The following is a 23122-nucleotide window of genomic DNA, read 5'->3' on the forward strand; positions in this document are numbered from 1 at the left end:
TAGGTTAATGAGTCAAAAGGCAGACGATTCAGTCAACCCTTGTAGTTCTTGGAAAATATAGGTGATGATGGATTAGATTTCTAACACGCCCTTCACTATGGAAAATCAGTAAAAACCAATTTATAATCAAAAAAATAGATCTGTTCACTTTGAGAGCATCTGAGTCCATTATTATTGTTACTACTACTACTACTACTATTACTACTACTACTACAGTACTACCTCAGTTAACAAATCCTCCAAGAACTTTTAGAGGAAGGCTTTTTAAAAAGTGAAATTGACCACCTTTGCTTTCCTATGGATAAACTGAGAAGCCTATGCCTTTGCTTTAAGGTGAAACTGACCAGCCTGAGTCTGTTTTGCATTAAAGAGATCTCCTGCTTTCTTCCAGGGCTGGGGAGGAAAGGATCCAATACTACTGAGGGGAGGGGAGGGGTGCTGGGTAGGCACCCTTTAAAGCCCCTGTTGAAGCGGCCCCCATCATCTGTGAGCGAGCGTAGGAACCTATCCCTATTTTTTCCATGTTATTCTTACTAAAGTTTCTGTTAAAGAAGTAATGTCTAGGAACGCATGTACATGGGCTCCCACTGGGAGGAAGAGCGGGATATAAACCAAATAATAAATAAATAAATAAAATACTTTGTTAACTGAGTTTTATTATTATTGTTTACTACTACTCCCCCTCTAGAATGCACACCTTGACGTGGTGAGGGGGTTTGAGAGTGTTGAAGAAGCTAAGAGCAATGCCGTCAGGAGTCTAGACTGAGGCTAGACTCCTAGCAGGGGCACCCAAGGCGGAACAGTCAAAGCTGAAACCCCAGACTAAGATGCATCCAAACTCAGAGGAAGGCAATGGTAAACCACCTCTGAATATCATACCACGAAAATGTAACTTTACAGTTGACAATGAGGACATTGAACTTGTCAAGGATTATCAATACCTTGGCACAGTCATTAACCAAAATGGAGACAATAAGAAATCAGAAGAAGGCTAGGACTGGGGAGGGCAGCTGTGAGAGAACTAGAAGAGGTCCTCAAATGCAAAGATGTATCACTGAACACTAAAGTCAGGATCATTCAGACGATGGTATTCCTGATCTCTATGTATGGATGTGAAAGTTGGACAGTGAAAAAAGTGGATAGGAGAAAAATCAACTCATTTGAAATGTGGTGCTGGAGGAGAGCTTTGAGCATACCATGGACTGTGAAAAAGACAAATAATTGGGTATTAGAAGAAATTAAACCAGAACTGTCACTAGAAGCTAGAATGATGAAATTGAGATTATCATCCTTTGGATACATAATGAGAAGACATGATTCACTAGAAAAGACCAATAATGCTGGGGAAAACGGAAGGGAGTAGAAAAAGAGGAAGGCCAAACAAGAGATGGATTGATTCCATAAAGGAAGCCACAGACCTGAACTTACAAGATCTGAACAGGGTGGTTCATGACAGATGCTCTTGGAGGTCGCTGATTCATAGGGTTGCCATTAGTCGTAGTCGACTTGGAGGCACATAACAATAACAAAACTATTACTACTGATAGATTTAAGACCATGTCCTGCAATTTGCTTCCACTTACATTTTTCAGAGATTTCCCAACCCAGGGCGATTCCCTGTGCAAGTTCAACTGCATGCTGCAGTCGCCAAATGGCTTTCTCCTTCCGGCTGCAGGAACAGGAAGAAAAGCAGGTTAGAGGAAAGCCTTTGTGAAGGAGGGCAGCATGGAGGAAAAGGGCAAGGTGTAAGTTTGGAAAGGCTCCAACTAGGGATGGGAGAATCTGCCAGTTTTTGTTTCTCTCCTGTTTCTTGCTTTTCCAGTCTCAAGTTCAATTCTCTATATTTCCACATTAATTCATCATTACTATTATTTTTAAAAATCTCCTGATGAAAATTCATAATTTTAGTGCAATTTTCTCCTAATATAAATTTTATATGCAATTTTGCCTAATATACACATTAATGGAAACCAATTTTCTCTAATATAATATATTTTTCTACATTTTCACTAATATATGCATTTGATGCATTTACATCTGATACAGAGGCTGCGACCCTACCTTCCGGTCCATCTGCTCCTGCGGGTGGTGCATGCCCTGGTCTCCTCTCGCTTAGACTACTGTAATGCGCTCTACGCTGGGCTACCCTTGAAGACGGTTCGGAAATTACAACTGGTACAGAATGCGGTGGCACAGTTGATCAAGAACGGCAGCCGCCGGGATCATATCTCTCCAGTGTTAGAAGATCTACACTGGCTACCAGTTGTTTACCGAGCCCAATTCAAGGTGTTGGTGTTAACCTTTAAAGCCCTATACGGTTTCGGTCCAGTTTATCTAAAGGAGCGCCTCCAGCATCACCAAACATGCCGCCTGACGAGATCGGCCTCGCAAGACCTTCTCTCGGTCCCACCAGTGAAAACAGCTAGGCTGGTGCGGACAAGAGAGAGGGCATTCTCGGTGGTGGCTCCCACCCTCTGGAACTCTCTCCCATATGACCTTCGCCATGCCCCCTCCCTGGAAGGTTTTCGCCAAGGATTAAAAACGTGGCTCTTTCAGCGGGCATACAGGATTCCTAGGTAATTTTAGTTTTTAACGTACAGAAGTGGGTGGGCTGATTATCCGAAGATTGATGTTATAACTGTATTTATATGTTGTATTTATTTTAATCTATGTACGCCGCCTAGAGAGGCCGTTCATTCGGCCAGATAGGCGGCCTAAAAATAAAAATTTATTATTATTATTATTTTAATGCACCTTACCCAGGTATATGCATTTTTATATACATTCCTTAAATGAAGAACTGCACTGCAAAATTCAGTGCAAATTCTGAATGATGGTGGCATTTCAGTTCACGTACTGCAGAAGTGGGGGACCTTTGGCCCTCCAGAAGTTGCTGGACTACAATTCCCATCAGCCTCAGCAACACGGCCAATGACCCAGAGTGATGGGAGTTGTAGTTCAGAAACAGCCAGAGGGCCAATGTTTCCCCTACTCTTGCGTATTGTTTCAGAAAATGTGGATTTGGTAGGTTTGCCATTAAATTAGGCCTCATCCCAGTCTGTGTCTGTGCTGGAATTGCTTTTTAAGATTTTTTTAAAGTTGGTTTTTAAACATGTTTTTAAAGATTTTTTTAAATGTTTTAACGTCATTATTATTATTAATTAGAATTATATCCCACCTTTTCTCCCGGTAGGAGCCTAAGACGGCAAACAAAAGCACTAAAAGCACTCTAAAACATTATAAAAACAGTATTTAAAACATCCTTAAAAGCATATTACAACAAAGCATCTTTAAAACCATTTTTTTAAAAGCTTTAAAAACATATTAAGAAGCAATTCCAACACAGATGCAGATGCAGACTGGAATAAGGTCTATATTTAAAAGACTTGTTGAAAGAGGAAGGTCTTCAGTCAGAGCCGAAAAGATAGCAGATGGCGCCTGTCTAATATTTAAAGGGAGGGAATTCCAGAGTATAGGTGCCACTAATAAAGTCTTTTGTCTTTATTTATTTATTTGATTTATATCCCGCCCTTCCTCCCAGCAGGAGCTCAGCGTAGCAGATGCTTTATGGATGCTTTAAAGTGCTTTTAATGTTTCTGGGAGAAAGGGCGGGATATAAATTTAATAAATAAATGCAAACTAAATCAAATTTCTCCTGCATTTCTAGCTCCAGCTGTGTTGAAATGGTTGTACAACAGCACTGAGGGTATTAAAATAAAATAGGAGATGGGCAGTGCTGCTTTGTGAAAAAAGGAAAAGGGGACTTCTACCATATGTGGTAGAAATACCCCAAAGTGGGAAGATTTTGATTCATGGTACTTGGTGCTCACTTGTCGTATGTGAGGTGGGGTACTGTTGTTGTGCCAATCACCCAGCTTCCCTTGCCACTGGGTAACTAGAGAATCCTTGCACATCAGGGATTAAGGGGGAACACTGCCATTTTCAGATAAGGCTGGAACTCCAGCATCTAAACCAGCCTTTTGCTAGCCTAGTGTTCTTCGGAGGTTTTGGACTACAACTCCCTTCAGTCCAATGGCTGCGCTGTTTGGGGCTGATGGGAGTTGTAGTCCAAAACAACTGGAGGGCATCAGACTGGCAAAGGCTGCTGCACTTATTTTTTATTTATTTTACAAAACTTATATACAGCTTGTAATGAAACTGCTAAGCAGTTGTAAAGTGCAGTAGTATGAACTGTTATCCATGTGATCTGCGGTGAAAAAGTTAGTAAAATTTGAAAGGGATGGAGAGATGGCAGCGGAATGACTAAAATGGTTCCAAGCAACATGGACTTACACATCAGGCAGCAACTTTGGAATCAGCTCCACTGTGAACATGGAAGTCTCCTGGGTGACCTCAACAGGGATCTTTTCCATAGACATAAAATGGATGTAGAAACACACCATCCGTTGGCCACGCTCGTCAGACTTCTCATCGTCCTCAAACTCCCCAGTTCGTCCATGGGCCACCCAAGTGTATGTAGCAGGATCAATCGTGAATTTCCCAGCTTTGGCATTTCCTTCAGTCAGCGTGAGCTGCTGGAGACTGTGGCCGAGGGCTTCCGCATCGTCCTGGGCTCCATCCGCTCTCAGGCCTGAAAGGCGGATGCACATGTAGCAGTAGGCGAAATCTACTTCAATGGCGCACTCCTTCAGGAAGTCCTTGGACAAGGAGAATGTCCCCTGGAGCTGCCCTTGCTTTGTCCGTCGTTTCTCCCAGGAGATCTTGACGTCGTACAGGACAATGGACTCATTTTCTGCCACAGCGCAGGAAGCAGATTCCATGTCAGAGAGTGGCAGCCACACTTTGCGGTAATCGGAGGCATTCCTATAAACCTTCTTGGATGCTTGAGTGGCGTATTTGGAGAAGCAGTTAATGGGTTTCTCGGAGTGCTCCACGCATACATCGAAGCCTGGAGCCACGGCCCAAAGTTGGACAGATGGCACCAGGAAGCCCCGCTGGACACCTGTGGTGAGCTGGAGATACAAGACATCCCCAGCACTGAGCTCCAGTGAGAGGTCTACATAGTGTGAGCATCTGCTTCTCTCCATTCTCCCTATTGTTCTCACTTGTGTGCTGTGGCCCTTCTCAAGGAGAGAGATCATCTTCTTGTAATCTTTATTTCTGACAGCTTGTAGGACCTCACACCAGGCTTGTACGTTGAAGAGGGCGACACTCTTATCCCGAAGCGATGGTGACTTTGGAATGCACTCCTTTGACGTCATCACGGAGTAGATTCTCCTCCTCCACATCAGCTTCATGCTGTTCCGTTCCTCAACAAAGGATGGCTGCGCCACTAATTGGAGAGCTCTGTAGTTGACGAGATGAGGATCTGGAAGGGTTTCCTTGTTCAGAGGAAAGACGATTTTGAAGTTCTTGGCCATCCCTTCAACATTCACCACAAAGGAAGCCTTCTGTTGGACTTGGCGCTTCAACTGGGCAGCCATCTCCAAAGAGTGGGCTTTCTTCTCATAGGCATTGGCCATGCCATTTTTCCGGTTGAAATCATGGCAAAGGAACTCGACATCTGCCAAGGAGTACTGCACTGGCCTCTGAAAGATCACAGAGAGGATGTGGCGCTGGAGCACAACATCTATGTAGCGGCGGATGGGGGAGGTAGCCCAGGTGTAGGAGTCCACATGCAAGGAATAATGGCCTACTTTGGACTGAGCAGATGAGTTGGAGCGAAGAAAATAAGAGCGGGACAGAAGCTTCCGGAATTCCATGTTCACAGGGGCCAGCTTGGGGTGGATGTCATCCGTTGTGATAAGGTCGAGCATCTTGGGAATGTCACAAGCGTCGGCAGCTGACCTGAGGTAATCCCACAGTGAGGCCAGGAGGACAAAGTTCCTGCAGGTCCCCATGTGGACCTTTGTGGTTGGAGAACCCAGGTGATGTGAGAGGTGGGTGGACAGAGGGATTATATCTCTGTATTTCTCCCTCATCTGAGTGATTTGTTCTGGGTTGGGCTCCGTCTGGCAACGCAAAGGGATTAGATCTCTGGTGGGAACGTTGTTGGTCAGGAACTCCCCCACGGAGCTGTTGAACATGATCATGAACTCCTCAACCATCTGGTGGGAACTTCTCTGGCCCAGAGGGCATTCCTCATCCAGTTGGTCATAATAACAGTCTTCATGGAGCCGAGAGCACCTGTGGACTCTGGAGAAATGGTAAGCAACTGCAACACAAGCCTCCAAGGAATCAAAGCGAAGCAATGGGGCCTCTGCCTTATAGCAGTACTTGATGATGCCCTCCGCCTCCTCATAGGTCAGCTGCCGGTCTGAGCAGATTGAGGACACAGCAAAGGAACTGTTCGTCATCTGGTCAGTCTTCTTATCCACCAAGACAAAGAGAGAGATCACAGGCCGATCTTTTTGTGGCAAGAGACTGCAGAGGCCTTGGCTGAGCTGAGGTGGGAACATGCACAATGGCTCCTTTCCAGGGGCATAATAGGTGGCTCCCCGCTTCTTTGCTTCCGTATCGAGAGCACAACCTTTGGGGATCACAGACGCTATGTCAGCAATGTGGATCCCAATCTCATATTTCTCCCCCAGATCTCGGACGCTGATGGCATCGTCCAGATCCCTAGCGTCTGCGGGGTCAACTGTGAAGGTTAGGTAGGCCCGGCAGTCCTTGCGACTGCCCGTCGTAACAGCAAGTTTGCTAGAGGAGAATTTGGCTGCCTCGTTGTTCACTGAGGTTGGGTACTTGTTTGTGAGGCAGTACTCTATGTCAAGAATACGCAACCCTTCCTCTAGGGTCGAAGCCAAGGGAAGGACCTCCGTAACAATCCCCAGAGGGTAGTAGAAGCCGTCCCGCCAACTCATGACTTGGACAACAAAGAGCCAGTTCTTCTTGTTTTCTTCTGTTATCCTCTTTCGTGTCTTCAGCTTGACCTTTCCTCCTTGGTCCAGGCTGCGGATGGGAATGACGTTGCGTTCACCATCTTTCAGCCCTGGGACAAAGATTTTGGTGACTGTGCGGTCAATAGGGACCATCACACGGAGATCAAACTCGTCTACAGTGCAGATGAAGGTACGATCCCTATCAGCCTTCTTTAGCACACCCACCACTTTCCCACGGAGACTTCCCTTGGGCATGGCCCTTGCTGTGTTGGGCTGCAGGATCTCCACCAAGACCTGGTCCCCAGTGAAGCCCATCCCGCAGTGAACCCGGCCTCGGATATGGATTTTCAAGGGAGGGACGTCATCCAGAGTGAAGGCAGAAGCTTGATCGAAGCACTCTTTAATAAGCTCGCAACGCTTGTACATGTTGGGGTTCATGCGTAGACACTCCTTCATGGTTTGTGGAGAGAAGCTCATGTACTCCTGCCTGCTGCTTTGGGTAGACACTTCAGACTTCACATTCATCAGCCCTTCATCGGAGACTGTCACCATCATGACTTTGCTCTCATCTAAGAGCTCTTGCAATATTGGGTCATCCACGTTCAAGCTCTCTGAATCGGAAAGCCAGGAATCTGTGTCGCTCCCCTCTTCCTCGAGCTGGGGGCTCCCCCGATTCCAGCTGGCCCGGTCACACACTGCCTGCCTTATCTCCTCCAGGCTCAGGGTTTCAGGAGTCACAGTCTTCTTGTCAATGCACTCCTTCAGAAAGCCTTTCCAGACCTTGCTGCATTGCCCATAAGAGCACAGTGCCACAGCGTCCCCCACGGCAATGACCTGAGACTGGGCCCTCGTCATGATGGTGTTCAGCGCCCGTGCATCGTTGAAGAAGTCCAGGTTGGAGGAGCTGACGTGCCCGAGAGTCTCCCTGGTGTGGATGGTGCTGATGATGATCATGCGGAACTCCCTCCCTGTTCATTAAAATGCAAGGGGGGGGGGAACGGTTACCGCTTGCAAACAGAGACCAAGCAGAAGGAAGATAGAGACCGAAATGGTCTTGCCCAGATTTGCTAGAAATGGAATGTGGGGAAAAGGCTGGAGGCAGAAACTGAGAGATTGCGTGAAACAGATATTCAGTCCGACTCTGTTTATAAACAAAAGGTTGTAGCCGACTCAGTATTCCCACTGAAATCAATGGCCATGGCTAACATTGGTTTCATTGGGTCTACTCTGAGTAGGCCTTGGTTGGCTAGAACCCTAAAAAATTGAAACCCTACAGTAGCTAGCAGGTTTTTCAGGTTGCCAGCCCTTTGCAGGCATTGGCAGGGGAGGGAGGGACGGAGCGATGCTGGGGGGGCTATCATCATGTTTTCAGGTGCCTGGATGGCCAGGCACTAGGGTTTTTCCAGCCTTGTGCCCACATTCTTTAAAAAGGATGAGATATCTTTTACCCAAAGGGTTCTTAGAGGCCAGCCGAAACAAAACAGTGGGAAAGCCCTTGTAAGATACATGCACCAGCCAACCCACAAGGAGGATACTGCTAGAAGGAGGAAATAGATGAGTAATAAATTTGGCATGATGAGTTTACAAGTGCTCACCACCAGCTTCCCTCAAGGCACACCCTCACCTCTTGGTTGTGCAGGAATGTGAACATGGATGAGGACCTTCTACCCTAGGTAGTCTACAGTGGCTAAATCTTTCACCAAAAAGAGGGCACCTTTTTGTGAGTGTACTACAAACAGTGAAGATATTCACCAATGAGCTTTAAAACTTGGACTTAAGCAGCCAATCAGGAAATGGGATGGGGGGAAAAAAGGGGGGGTTTCCTGCAACCAGACACTGCAAAGTAATAAAATTGCAAAATTTAAGATCAATTTGGAACATCTTAAACCAGTCTTCCCCACTCTCAGGCCCTCCAGATATTTTGGACTACAATTCCCATCAGCCCCAGCCAGTTTGGAGAAGGCTGCCTTAGACAGAAATGGATTTTACATGCTGGTGACTCATACTAGACAGTGATTTAATGCCACCCTCCCAGAATTCCTCTGTGTGCCAAGTGTGTGGTGTGTGCGTGGAGAGCTTTTCTTCACCATATTTAACAAAAAAACCAAATATTACATTTTGAAGTCCAGTCCCAATTTAGAAACAAATGAAATCTGTGTCATTCTTGGTGCAAAAATCACAAGACGAAACCAAGGTTCTACATTTCGAAGATTCAAAAATCTGAGAATCAGCATTAGAAGGAAGGAGGGGGAGGTTCCTCTTTCCTCCTCCAAAACAGTTCAAGCATCAATGCAGGGTAGCGTTACTCTTTGGGGAATGGCGTGCACAGGGGTTGGCGCAGCGATCAGCTCGACAAGGATGCTCTCGCTGAATTTCCCAGAGAGTATTCAACTAAGGCTACATCTGCACTATACGTTTAAAGTAGTATCATACCACTTTATAACAGGCATTGCTTCGCCCCCAAAAATCCTGGGAACTGTAGTTTGTAAAGGGTAATGAGAGTTGTTAGGAGACCCCCCAATTCCCCTCAGAGCTGTAATTTCTGGAGTGATTTAACAATCTGTCTTCCCAGGGAACTCTGGGAACTTCATCTCTGAGAGGGGAACAAGGGTCTCCTAACAACTCTCAGCACCCTTTATGAACTAAAGTTCCTAGGATTCTTTGGGGGAAGCCATGACTGTTATCCCCCTCTAGGATGCACGCCTTGACGTGGTGAGGGGGTTTCAGTGTCGAAGAAGCTAGAGCAGCCTTTCCCAACCAGTGTGCCTCCAGATGTTGTTGGACCACAACTCCCATCAGCCTCAGCCATTGCTGGCTGAGGCTGATGGGAGTTGTGGTCCAACAACATCTGGAGGCACACTGGTTGGGAAAGGCTGAGCTAGAGCAATGCCGTCAGGAGTCTAGACCAAGAGGCTAGACTACTAGCAGGGGCACCCAAGGCGGAATGGTCAAAGCTGAGACACCAGACTAAGATGCATCCAAACTCAGAGGCAGGCAATGGTAAACCACCTCTGAATACCTCTTACCATGAAAACCCTATGAACAGAGTATCCAAAATGCAACACGAGTCATGATAGATGCGGAGGTCGCTGATTCATAGGATCACCATAGTCGAAAACGATTTGAAGGCACATAACAACAACGACTGTCATACAGTGATATCACAGTGCTTTGCTTTAACTGTATAGTGCAGATGGGGCCAAAGTTGTGAGAACCACAGAGCGAGAACTGTAATTTGCCAGGTATCCTTTTGCTACTGTTCTTCCTGGCATCTCCAGCTTAGAATTATTATTATTATTATTATTATTTATTGCATTTATATACCGCCCCATAGCCGAAGCTCTCTGGGCGGTTTACAACAATTAAAAACATTAAAAACAAATATACAAATTTTAAAAACACATTTTTAAAAAGCCATTTAAAAACACATGCTACGATGCCTGGGAGAAGAGGAAAGTCTTGACCTGGCGTCGAAAAGATAACAGTGTTGGCGCCAGGTGCACCGCATCAGTGAGGTCATTCCATAATTTGGGGGCCACCACTGAGAAAGCCCTCTCCCTTGTTGCCAGACTCCCAGCTTCCCTTGGAGGAGGCACCCCGAGGAGGGCCTTGGATGTTGAGCGTAGTGTACGGGTGGGTTTGTGTCAGGAGAGGCGTTCCGTCAGGTATTGTGGTCCCAAGCCGTGTAAGGCTTTATAGGTTAAAGCCAGCACCTTGAACAGAGCTTGGAAACATACAGGCAGCCAATGCAAGTGGGCAGTCACCCTCTTCTTTGCATGAAGACCCTGAAGAGCTGCAGATGGTCAAGGGGGAGGCAATGCTGGGCTGAAGACAGGTGAGGAGTCTCACCTGGTAGAAGGCAGCTTCCCATAGTCCTAATAAGCCTTTTGGCCTTTTTCAGGGTGAATGGAGCTAGGAACTAGGAACCTGCCTTATTACAGAGTTGGACCACTGGTCTATCTAGCTCAGTACTGTCTACACTGACTGGCAGCAGCTCTCCAGGGTTTCAGCAGAGTGTGTGTGTATATGTACAATTCCAGCCCTATCTGGAGATGCTGGGGATTGGACCTGGGACCTTCTGCACACCAAGCAGGTGCTCTACCACTGGGCTACAGGCCTTATCCACGACAGACGAGCGGCTACTTGACAAGGGCTATGGGCCTTTTCAACATTTCCCATCAGCTGCTGAAACCTCTCAGGCCAGCACTAGTGTGGGCTCCCTCCGTTGGCCGCAAGCACACCTGACACCTGGACAGATACCAACCTGGCAGGTTCTCGTAGTTCTCCACCACCACCTGCCCCAGGCGCTTCTTCCTCAGTTCCTGCCTTATTGCCATCACCTGGTGAAAACAAGAGGAGCCAGTCAGCTGACCAACAGGCAAACGTCTTTAGCAGGGCGGGTGGCCTTTCCTGAAGCGAGGCATCTGCACAAGGGGCAGAAATTCAATGGGAGTGCAGTCTTTTACCAGTATGGAGCTGTGCTTGATTGGTCTGTGTGTGTGTGTATGCGTTTGTTAGCTTTGCTGTATTTATTTATTGTAAAAGATTCCTAAACCAATCACGTAATAAAATAGCAACAGCGCTCTCCCCTCTTGTGATTCCCAGCAACTATCATTCAGAGCCATGCTGCCTCCGAAATGAGGGGGGGAGACAGTCCTTTGAAAACGATGACCCAAGCTCTTGCACATCATCATCCTATTTAAGCATCGCCCTTCCTCTCATAGAACCTGTGGGCATTATCCCACCCACATGGACCCCTCATTACTTACCTGTATCCCATAGGAGACCACGCAGATCCTCTCGAAGTCTTGCTCCCCCCATTCACCTGGCCACCTCTGGACCATCTCTTGTACCTTCTCAACGACCTGCCCAACCTCCGAGGTGTTGTACCAGGAAGTCATTGATGCATCCCGCTCGGCAGAGCCAGCCACATGGCAGAACATAAGCGGGTGGAAGTCTGGATGGGGAGGGATGTTGCCCCCGGCACGGATGGCGTCTCCCTTGCCGGTATAGAAATGCCTCGAGACAAAGTCAATGATGCTGGCAGTGGAGCGGTAGTTCTCGCTGAAGATGATCCTACTCTTCAGGGCCACCTCATGCTTCTCCTTCTGGTAGTACTGGAAGAGGCGATTCAGCAGCGTGTGGTCGGCCGACTGCTCCCCTCCCTGCAGGCAGAAGACCTTCGGGGTGGTCTGCATGTGGTCCCCCGCCAGGATGATGCGGGTCTCAGACGTAGCCAGGGAGAGGGGGACCAAGGTTTCGCACTCCAGCATCTGGGCAGCCTCGTCAATCAGGATGTGGCTGAAATAGCCAGGGGCCAGCCCAAGCTCCTGGGAGAGCATGCAGGTGGTGATAATGATCTGGTGCTGATCTAGCTCTTCCTTCGTGGGGAAGCGGAAGGCATCCCGGCTTGGGGAAAAGCAGCAATAGAGTTGCGTGATGGGATCAGTCGTTTTGACAACATGGCCAAAGTATTTCACCCTTAATGGGACAGCCTCGGGGTGCCCAGATGTCACATAATCGTGGAAATACTCGCGAATATAGATATCGGCGGCACTGGAAAAGAAGATAGGCTTACAGCAAAAATATCCAGCGGGGCAGCCATGCAAGCCTTTTGCAGGAAAAACAGCAGAGATTCTTATTTATTTATTATCTATTTATTAATTACATTTATACCCTGCCTTTCTTTTCATGATAGAAACCCATGGCGGCTTACATATGGTTCCCAGGCCATCTGGCTTTATATTTACTCCAATAACAAACACAGAAACACACACACACACGAGTATATTCCTGATCAGTTTCCATAAGAGTTGACAGGTGCTCTCCTATTATCTATCTAGTTCAGTACTGTCTGCACTGACTGGCAGCGATTGCTCTGTAATGAAGCATTTGGCTTAGCGTGCAGAAGGTCCCAGGTCATTGTTAGGTACGGCCAGGAATGTCCCCTGCGTGAAACCCTCGAGAGCCACTATCAGACAGTACAGATGCAGGATGGGGGACCTGTGGCCCTCCAGATGTTGGGGACTACAATTCCCATCATTCCTGGGCACTGGTCATTCTGGCTTGGGATGATGGGAACTGGGAGTCCAACAGAATTTGGAAGGTTTCTCATCCCTTGTTGCTGACAGTACTGGTTGGACCAACAGTTTGCAGCAGTGTTGGGTAGCTTCCTAATCCTTCAACAATCTGGCTTACCTGTTAGTATGGGTGCAGATCAGGACACGCGTCTTTGGCTGTTTGATTATCTCCAAGGTGGCCATGGCCAAGGTGAAGGTCTTCCCAGTCCCAAAAGGCCCATAGATCAAGAGAGGCGGCACCTGCCGGACCCCGGCCACCTGCCCAGTGATGAAGGAGATGGCTTGGTTCTGCTTCTGGTTCCCTCTCTGCAGCAGCACCTGCCCGGGGGGTCTTGGGATAGAGCACGCGGCCACGTCAGGAAGGACCAGCCGCACGTCCCACAGCTTGTCTACGGCATGGTGCCAATGGCGGAATTGGAGCTGGTCAATCTGGAACTGGACCTCCACCTTGAGGGATGAGTCCTTTTCAAGGCCCAGCTCAACACAGCAGCGCTGCGGTAGGAGAAGCCAGATGCTCTTCTCGGTGGTGGCCTTTGTCTCGACGGAGACCTCAAAGACGCGGTTGTTAGCTGGCGGGTCCAAAGCCAGGAAAGCGGTTTTGACAGAGCGGTAGAGCAGATACCCTTCGTTGGAGTCTGGGGTGAGGGAGTAAGGGGTGGGGACATGAGCATATAGCATCCCCGGGAGAGCAAACCTCATCCCCATGGAAAGGGTCTCCATCATCTGCTGAAGGGAGACAATAACTTGCAAGTTCAGCCTGGATCAAAACAGGGGGGCAATCAAAGGGTAGATTTGGGGGGAAGAGAGAGACAGAAGGTGAGAAAGCAAGGTAGACAAAGGGACGTGCATCCACTTTAAATCTCCTACGATTAGAGATCACCACCCACTGTAATGCAATGTGGTAACCCTGTATGCCAGCCTTGCCCAACCTGGTGCCTTGCACAGGTTTTTGGGCTCCAACTCCCATCAGTCCCTGCCAGCATGGCCAATGGTAAGGGACGATGGGAGTTGTAGCCCAACAACTTCTGGAAGGCGGCTTTCAGCCATCGTTTAAAGACTTACATCTTTGGGACCAGGACCTCGAAAGGACTGGCTCGGGGGGGGGGGGGCTTTGTGTCCCACACCACGTGAGGCACGTGTGTTTGGAATGCAGGACAGGGCTTTTCACTGGTGGCACCCCGGCTCCTCGTGAAATCCAACTCATCTGCATTTGCACATTTAGGAGGTAGGACAAGACAATTCTGTTTAGATGTGCATTTGACCTGCTGCAGATTTTTTGCTGTTTGTGATCTGACTGTTTTAGGTTTCATTTAATTTTGTCCTGTTGTTTTATGGTTCAACATTTTATTTTAGAGTTTTATGGCAGGGGTGGGAAAACTTTTTCACCGGAGGGCAACATTCCTTCATGGGCAACCTTCCAGAGGCCACATGCCAGTGGTGGGTGGAGCCAGAGGCAAAAGTGGGAGGAGCAATGGATGTAACTTTACAATAAGTGACATTCCAGCTATGCAAAAAGATATATTTCTACACACACACCCCTCCGTTCTCCTTCTAAGGAAGCGAGAAGTAGTTCAAGAACAGCTTGAGAGGGTGAGGAGCAGGACCACTAAGGGTTGTGAGCTGAGGAATAGTCCCAGAGGCCACACAAGATGCATGCAAGGCCGCATTCAGCTCCCAGGCCTGAGTGCCCCCACTTCCATTTTGTGGCTGAATGTTTTATGGGTTTTGCGATTTCTGCTTTGCTTTGCTGTCTTCTTATGGCAGGCAAACACATGTGCTGTATAAATGTGCAGCCTGCTAGGCAATGCCAATGTTACAGAGCTGTTTTCCCCAACCTGGTGCCTGCGCTTGCTGGGCTGATGGCACAGCTTGGAAAAATTACTTTTTTTGAACTACAACTCCCATCAGCCCCAGCCAGCATGGCCACTGGATTGGGCTGATAGGAGTTGTAGTTCAAAAAAGTAACTTTTCCAAGCTCTGGCTGATGGGAACTATAGTCCAAATCAGCCTGAGAGCACCAGGTTGGGGAAGGCTGTTCCAGAGACTGGCCACACCTAAGAAGGTTGGGATAGTTGACAAAATATGCTTCCAGTCCCCAACGCCAGGACTACAGCTTGGACAGCACAGCATCTCCCTAAAAACAGAAGCTGGCCACTCCTGACGTAGGCTGCATAAGACATCTCCCTGCCTGGACCAGAACCCACTACTTACTTAAAGAACAACGAGGCTTAGCATTTATATAGTGCTGTAGTGTTTGTTGCATACATTATATCCTTACAACAGCCACACCCGTAAGATAGGCCAGTATTATTATCCCCAGAATACATATGGAAAACCTGAGGCTAAGATTCAGCCATGTGGCTAAGGCCACTCTGGTCTCACTTTAGCAACTGCACCACCACTCACTTGGCGATCAAGGCTTGCTGTGCCTCTTCCTCTCTGAACAGGAAGTTGTGCATTTGCTCACGGTAGTTCAAGCGTGCAATGGGCTTGCCCTCGGCACCCCGCCGGAAATTCAGGGACAGCGACGGGGCCTTGTACTTGGCCAGCAGCTCCAACTCCTTGCTGGTACGGTCCACACTGGGCACTACGACCCGGTTGCCACTGTGCCAGCGCTCAAAGTCCACAAAGCAACTGCTTTGCTCCAGAGCCGGACTGACATGCCAGGGGGACTCCCTTTGACCAACCCTGGCCTGGAACTTCTGGACCAACACAGGGCGGCTGCCAAAGTCAAACACCAGCCACTGGTCGTAGACGCCGAAAGTGTGGCACTCCATGCACACGTCCACCTGAGTTGCCAGCGGAGATGCCTGCTGGGTCTTGAATCTTTCTCCCGAGGCGTAAGTGAGACCCCGCGAGTGCCCCTTCCCTGCTAGGTAAAAGGTGGCACCAGGAAGTCGCTTCAGCAGGGCCACGTGCATCAGTGGCTTCTGAAATTGGAAGACAGCAAACATATTTCATGTCTTTTATGGCTAGGTCCAGCTTTCCCCTCCCCTTTCCAAATGCTGTGGCAGAGTGGGTTACTCAGAGTAATTGCCTACAGCTTGCTCCCCGCTGTGCCGTGGGTTCAAATCCCACCTCCCTTGTGCTTACATCTAAAAAAAAAGAAAAATGCAGGGAGAGGCTGCAGCTTGCTGGTGGAGTAACTGTTTTGCAAGCAGAAGGTTCCAGATTCAATGCATGGCCTCTCTAGGGAAAAGGGTCTCCAGTCATAGGGTTGAGAAAAACCTTGCAAGGGTGTTTCTAGCTAAGAGAGGCTATGCTGGGCTACGTGGTCCAAAAATGAGGCTGTGAGACCCTGCTTACCCATCTCTAGAGTTTAGGCTTACCTGGGAATGAACAGTGAAAACCCATCGATACTGCATCTTCTTGTCCTCTGACTGCACACGCAGTGATTGCGGGCAGGTAACCTTCACACCATCCACTTCCTCAGAAATCTGACAAAAGAAGCAACAAGGTCAGTGGCAAATGGGATGGCAGGTGGGGATCGTTCCCTTTTTCCAGTTTCCAGTTAAAAAAAAAAATACTTTGCACTGAACTGTCCATCTGTGCATTCAATTGTGTTCAGCATCAGTTTTGGGACGACTTTCAGGTTTTGACAGTGGAGGTCCATTTGGGCACCCCCTCCACACACACACACACTCAAAACTCTTGACAATTCAAAACTTTCAGTTCAGTTTAAGCATTGATCAGATTTGGGGGAGCCATCTAAGCTTCAGAAGAACAGCCATGGTTGTTTGTTGCAACAACAAACAACAAGGAATCCTGTGACACCGTAAAAAACAATTATAATCTTAAACACTCCACAGTCTTTAATGCAGCATGGGACTCTTAAGAGTGCAATCCTAATCTTCCCCCCCCCCCAGCTTGGAGAGACTTTACAAAGCTATGGGGCCACCACTGCATCTGTAGCCTTGCTGCATGCAATGGCCGAGACAGAAGATGGAGGGGAAGGCAGACTGCTGTGTCAGCCTGGAGCTAGCACAATAATCAGGCCCGGATTGGGTCCAATGCTATCATGTGATGGCATCGGGGCTGGATTGGGATCCAATGGGTCTCAGGCTATCTCAGCCCAGCTCCCTCCTTGCCGCCAGAAAACCCCATTTTAGGACTCTTTGCTGGCTGCTGTCGGCAGAGATACCACTGGTGCAACTTCCACCCACATGCCAGTTTGGGACCTCTGCCCTGTCTATCACCCCCCACAGGCCAGTGCAAAGGGGGTTGGGGTTGCTCTGTGATAGCAAAAACCGTTGTCATGTCTATTCTTCTAGAAGTCCTAGTTACTTTTTATTAAAAGTACACTGCACACTGTGATGCTTCTGCAGGGAGTGGGACCTGTTCCAAGTTGATTGAGTTTGGGCTACAGTCTGCTTTGCAGCAACTTTGCTGCCTTTGTTCCATGTTTGCAAGGCTCCTAAAATCAGCGTCACTGGCCACTGGCAGAAATAAAATGCAGAGCTAGATGGACCTTTGAGTCAGTTCTGGCAGGCAGCTCATCTTAAGCGAACTATCGGATGGGCCACCTGCACTCCTGTCACTCTGCTTACACAGTGCGATCTCAGTCGCAGGCCCTCTTGGTGTGTCCACCCCTCAGGCCTCTGAGGTGGGAGACCTTAAGAGAAAGAAAGAGGCTGGAATATTATGTTATGTAAGTTTGGAATGCATTTTATCTTTTTTGGTTCTCCATAACATTCATTTATATATGTTATGTTATTTAAAAATTATACATTGCTTGCTCAACAGAAGGCCTCCGAGCAGATTACAAAGGACAATCTAATATATTCATTAAAAAAACTAATAAAATCCAATTCTTCCAATGTAATTGCTGAGCTGGATGAGGAATTTGATGGCTTATATTCAATACTTGATTAGATGAAGGAGAGCATGAGAACTAGTATCAAACAAGAACAAGCTCATAAAACTGAAGAACTTCAGGTAATTAGGTTTATGATGAATCTTAAGTGAATACTAATTCAATTAAATTAGTAGACTGTCACTTACAATTAGTTTTTGTGTAGTTCAAGTTTGCTTTCTGTAACATAAAACAGCTGAATTTCTGTAAGCTTGTGCAAACACTTCAGGTGCTTTGCAGTCGCCCAAGTGTTCCCTGTACAGTAGCACCTCAGAATAGTCAGAATGTGCCTCCTTGTCTATTGGATTGCGGCTGCTGCAGGCAGCTCTCTAACACCTGGCTGGAATGGCACTTCTTGCCAGGTGGCACAGGTATCTCTGCAGTAAGCAGTGCTTTGGGTGCCCTGGAAGCACTGTTTACTGCAGACGCGTTGGCTCAAGTGTAGGGGAGGATGGCAGAAAGAGAGAGATCAAGCACAGGGTGGTGGGGGTGGCTGCCCCTTGCCTGCCTGCTTGAGTGTAAGGAGAGGAGAACTGTGCTCAAAGCTTTAGACCGCTATAGCAAGATGCTAGATGATAAATGAAAAAAGGCAAGGCAGGCACCCCTGGAATCATTTTGGAAGAAGCCTTCAAGTGGTCTACATGCAAGGCTTATCTGACCTTGGTTGTTTCATTTCAGGCATGCGTATTGATCACTTTGAATAAAATGTTTGCGAAATATGTTGAACTGTTTCTGTTTCTGTTAAGAAGTAATGTCCAGGAACGCATCTACTTTGTTAACTGAGCTATTATTGTAATAGTTCTGTAAAATTCTGAGTGTGTTCTGAATGCTGACATTCAAATGAGCACAAAAAACTCTTCAGGTTTTTTGGAGTCCCTGTAGCACTCCAAGTGAGTGAGGAGTAATTGATGTGCCTTTATGCATGCCTCTTCCCATTAGACTCCTGGAGCTTTTATTTCTGTAGTAGTTCTACCATTGAGTTCAGAGAGCAAAATAAAACACTGACATTCAGATTTGGCCCTGTGTGCCTTGCAGGCAAGACTAGTCAGCTTCATGCGGGCAGCAGGAATTTTTAATTGTTTCTTTAGTTGCTGGGCTACAATATTGGTTTCTGAATCTGTTCCAGCTTTGTGACAGACTTGTAAAATGAAGAAAATTACTAATTGATAGGTACAGTATACAAAATACTAACTTTATATATTTATATTTTAAATATCTCAATCAAATTATCTTGGCCAAAACTGCATTATCCTGGAGGGCCATACAGCAAAGACCAAAGGAGCCAAAAACACTAACTTTCACATATTAGACTGTACAGAGCAATGCTTTATGCCAAACACATCCTAAATCCCCATGTTGGCACATAAATGAAATAGAAGCCAATAGGCTTGGGTAGCGGGGGTAATCCAGCTTTAATAGATGAAAAATAGTTACTTTATCCACGGCACTCTCACCTTTGAATTGGCACCCATGCTTAAGAGTTTGATACATGGAACTTAAATTAGTTGGATCCAGTCCTGTTCCTGATTTGAATTTTGCACATGCACAGGGAAGTCATTGTTTTCGATCTCGTTCACATACTATTTAATTTTCTGCAGTAAGTTTATTCTGATGCTGAGTCAGGTAGAGTCACTTGGTTGTTTTTCTTTTGCTTTCTTACTAAAATATGTATAACCCACATTTAAAGCAAATAATCAACTACAGCAAAAGCTTTCCTGCATTGAGCAGGGAGTTGATGGCCTTATAAGCCTCTTCTAACTCTGCTATTCTATGATTCTAATATTAAAAACAAGTTAACATAATTTTCGAAACATAAATAAAATCAGCAGTTTAAAAACAATTATACATAATAAAATTGCACATTAAAACATTGCCTGCCTGTTACATGTTTGTAGTTATTTTATGGTTGTAAGCTGCTCTGGACAAGCCTTTTCTGGAAAAGTGGCATACACACATTTAAAACTAAAATAAACAGTAAAATTTTTTAATGTTGTTTGTTGGTGTGTGTGTGTGGGTTAAATGTGGGGTGAATGTTTTGTATGTTTGCTTGTCTGTGTGGATTTGTGTATTTTTAACATGTGCCTGGGAGAAAAGATTCCATCCTTCGTGGGGGGGCTTTCGGGGGCCCCAATTAACGTAGTGACGGGTAATGGGAGGTATGGTGTTAGGAGGAGAACAGGCCAGGTAAGGGGAACTCGTCCCAGACAAATTGTGTCTGTGCCTTGTTCCGGTTCTCCTCATATCCACAGGATTGCTGGTTGTCCTATCAGCCAGCTCTCGGATCTCCAAGTGCTGCTTTTGAATGCCAGGTCGGTACATAATAAATCCTCACTTGTCCATGATTTAATCCTGGAGGAGGGTGCCGACCTGGCATGTATAACCGAGACCTGGGTGGCTGATCAGGGAGGAGTTGCTCTTTCCCAGCTTTGTCCACCTGGGTATTTGGTTCAGCACTGTGGTAGATCTGAGGGCCGGGGAGGGGGGGTCGCCGTGGTCTATAGGAGTTCTTTTCCTCTCACCAAGCACCCTGTCCAGACGGCAACTGGTCTGGAATGTCTCCACCTTGTATTGGGCCAGGGAGACAGACTAGGAATACTGTTGGTGTACCGTCCACCTTGCTGCCCAACAGCTTCCTTAGCTGAGCTGACAGAGATAGTCTCGGAGGTGCTGTTGAGATCCCCTAGACTTTTGGTACTGGGGGATTTCAACGTCCATGCCGAGGCTGTCTTATCTGGCGCAGCTCAGGACTTCATTGCCTCCATGACAACAATGGGGCTGTCTCAATTTTCTACTGGCCCAACGCATGTGTCGGGACATACTCTTGATCTGATCTTCGCCACTGGACATGGAGATGGTGATCTGGTGGTGGGGTGTTTTTCATCTACCCCATTGTCATGGACATAAGAACATAAGAAGAGCCTGCTGGATCAGGCCAGTGGCCCATCTAGTCCAGCATCCTGTTCTCACAGTGGCCAACCAGGTGCCTGGGGGAAGCCCGCAAGCAGGACCCGAGTGCAAGAACACTCTCCCCTCCTGAGGCTTCCGGCAACTGGTTTTCAGAAGCATGCTGCCTCTGACTAGGGTGGCACAGCACAGCCATCATGGCTAGTAGCCATTGATAGCCCTGTCCTCCATGAATTTGTCTAATCTTCTTTTAAAGCCATCCAAGCTGGTGGCCATTACTGCATCTTGTGGGAGTAAATTCCATAGTTTAACTATGCGCTGAGTAAAGAAGTACTTCCTTTTGTCTGTCCTGAATCTTCCAACATTCAGCTTCTTTGAATGTCCACGAGTTCTAGTATTATGAGAGAGGGAGAAGAACTTTTCTCTATCCACTTTCTCAATGCCATGCATAATTTTATACACTTCTATCATGTCTCCTCTGACCCGCCTTTTCTCTAAACTAAAAAGCCCCAAATGCTGCAACCTTTCCTCGTAAGGGAGTCGCTCCATCCCCTTGATCATTCTGGTTGCCCTCTTCTGAACCTTTTCCAACTCTAGAATATCCTTTTTGAGATGAGGCGACCAGAACTGTACACAGAATTCCAAATGCGGCCGCACCATAGATTTATACAATGGCATTATGATATCGGCTGTTTTATTTTCAATACCTTTCCTAATTATCGCTAGCATGGAATTTGCCTTTTTCACAGCTGCCGCACACTGGGTCGACATTTTCATCGTGCTGTCCCCTACAACCCCGAGGTCTCTCTCCTGGTCGGTCACCGCCAGTTCAGACCCCATGAGCGTATATGTGAAATTCAGATTTTTTGCTCCAATATGCATAATTTTACACTTGTTTATATTGAATTGCATTTGCCGTTTTTCCGCCCATTCACTCAGTTTGGAGAGGTCTTTTTGGAGCTCTTCGCAATCCCTTTTTGTTTTAACAACCCTGAACAATTTAGTGTCATCAGCAAACTTGGCCACTTCACTGCTCACTCCTAATTCTAGGTCATTAATGAACAAGTTGAAAAGTACAGGTCCCAATACCGATCCTTGAGGGACTCCACTTTCTACAGCCCTCCACTGGGAGAACTGTCCGTTTATTCCTACTCTCTGCTTTCTGCTTCTTAACCAATTTCTTATCCACAAGAGGACCTCTCCTCTTATTCCATGACTGCTAAGCTTCCTCAGAAGCCTTTGGTGAGGTACCTTGTCAAACGCTTTTTGAAAGTCTAAGTACACTATGTCCACTGGATCACCTCTATCTATATGCTTGTTGACACTCTCAAAGAATTCTAATAGGTTACTGAGACAGGACTTTCCCTTGCAGAAGCCATGCTGGCTCTGCTTCAGCAAGGCTTGTTCTTCTATGTGCTTAGTTAATCTAGCTTTAATAATACTTTCTACCAGTTTTCCAGGGACAGAAGTTAAGCTAACTGGCCTGTAATTTCCGGGATCCCCTCTGGATCCCTTTTTGAAGATTGGCGTTACATTTGCCACTTTCCAGTCCTCAGGCACGGAGGAGGACCCAAGGGACAAGTTACATATTTTAGTTAGCAGATCAGCAATTTCACATTTGAGTTCTTTGAGAACTCTTGGGTGGATGCCATCCGGGCCCGGTGATTTGTCAGTTTTTATATTGTCCATTAAGCTTAGAACTTCCTCTCTCGTTACCACTATTTGTCTCAGTTCCTCAGAATCCCTTCCTGCAAATGTTAGTTCAGGTTCAGGGATCTGCCCTATATCTTCCACTGTGAAGACAGATGCAAAGAATTCATTTAGCTTCTCTGCAATCTCCTTATCGTTCTTTAGTACACCTTTGACTCCCTTATCATCCAAGGGTCCAATTGTCTCCCTAGATGGTCTCCTGCTTTGAATGTATTTATAGAATTTTTTGTTGTTGGTTTTTATGTTCTTAGCAATGTGCTCCTCAAATTCTTTTTTAGCATCCCTTATTGTCTTCTTGCATTTCTTTTGCCAGAGTTTGTGTTCTTTTTTATTTTCTTCATTTGGACAAGACTTCCATTTTTTGAAGGAAGACTTTTTGCCTCTAAGAGCTTCCTTGACTTTGCTCGTTAACCATGCTGGCATCTTCTTGGCCCTGGCGGTACCTTTTCTGGTCTGTGGTATGCACTCCAGTTGAGCTTCTAATATAGTGTTTTTAAACAACTTCCAAGCATTTTCGAGTGATGTGACCCTCTGGACTTTGTTTTTCAGCTTTCTTTTTACCAATCCCCTCATTTTTGTGAAGTTTCCTCTTTTGAAGTCAAATGTGACCGTGTTGGATTTTCTTGGCAATTGGCCAGTTACATGTATGTTTAATTTAATAGCACTGTGATCTTTGCTGTCCTTACCGCTTTTGTATACAACTTATTGGTGGCACTTACCAAAGCATAGTTGTA

The 23122-nt window shown here is 46.8% G+C and overlaps 1 protein-coding gene across 6 annotated transcripts in view; it reads right to left on the reverse strand.

The window, feature by feature from the left end:
• Positions 1-23122, reverse strand: part of HELZ2 (helicase with zinc finger 2) — an 83001-nt gene that overhangs the window by 20914 nt on the left and 38965 nt on the right. For all 6 annotated transcript variants that reach the window (XM_061630916.1, XM_061630921.1, XM_061630918.1 and 3 more), the window contains exons 4-10: positions 16252-16359; positions 15329-15852; positions 13041-13679; positions 11612-12398; positions 11107-11182; positions 4294-7810; positions 1584-1669 (exon numbers count right to left, since the gene is read on the reverse strand). In XM_061630916.1, the coding sequence (XP_061486900.1) occupies positions 1584-1669; positions 4294-7810; positions 11107-11182; positions 11612-12398; positions 13041-13679; positions 15329-15852; positions 16252-16359 (5737 nt within the window). The remainder of the gene's footprint in view (positions 1-1583; positions 1670-4293; positions 7811-11106; positions 11183-11611; positions 12399-13040; positions 13680-15328; positions 15853-16251; positions 16360-23122) is intronic.

This window comes from Rhineura floridana, chromosome 6 (assembly GCF_030035675.1).
Source record: "Rhineura floridana isolate rRhiFlo1 chromosome 6, rRhiFlo1.hap2, whole genome shotgun sequence".
Classification (NCBI taxonomy): domain Eukaryota; kingdom Metazoa; phylum Chordata; class Lepidosauria; order Squamata; family Rhineuridae; genus Rhineura; species Rhineura floridana.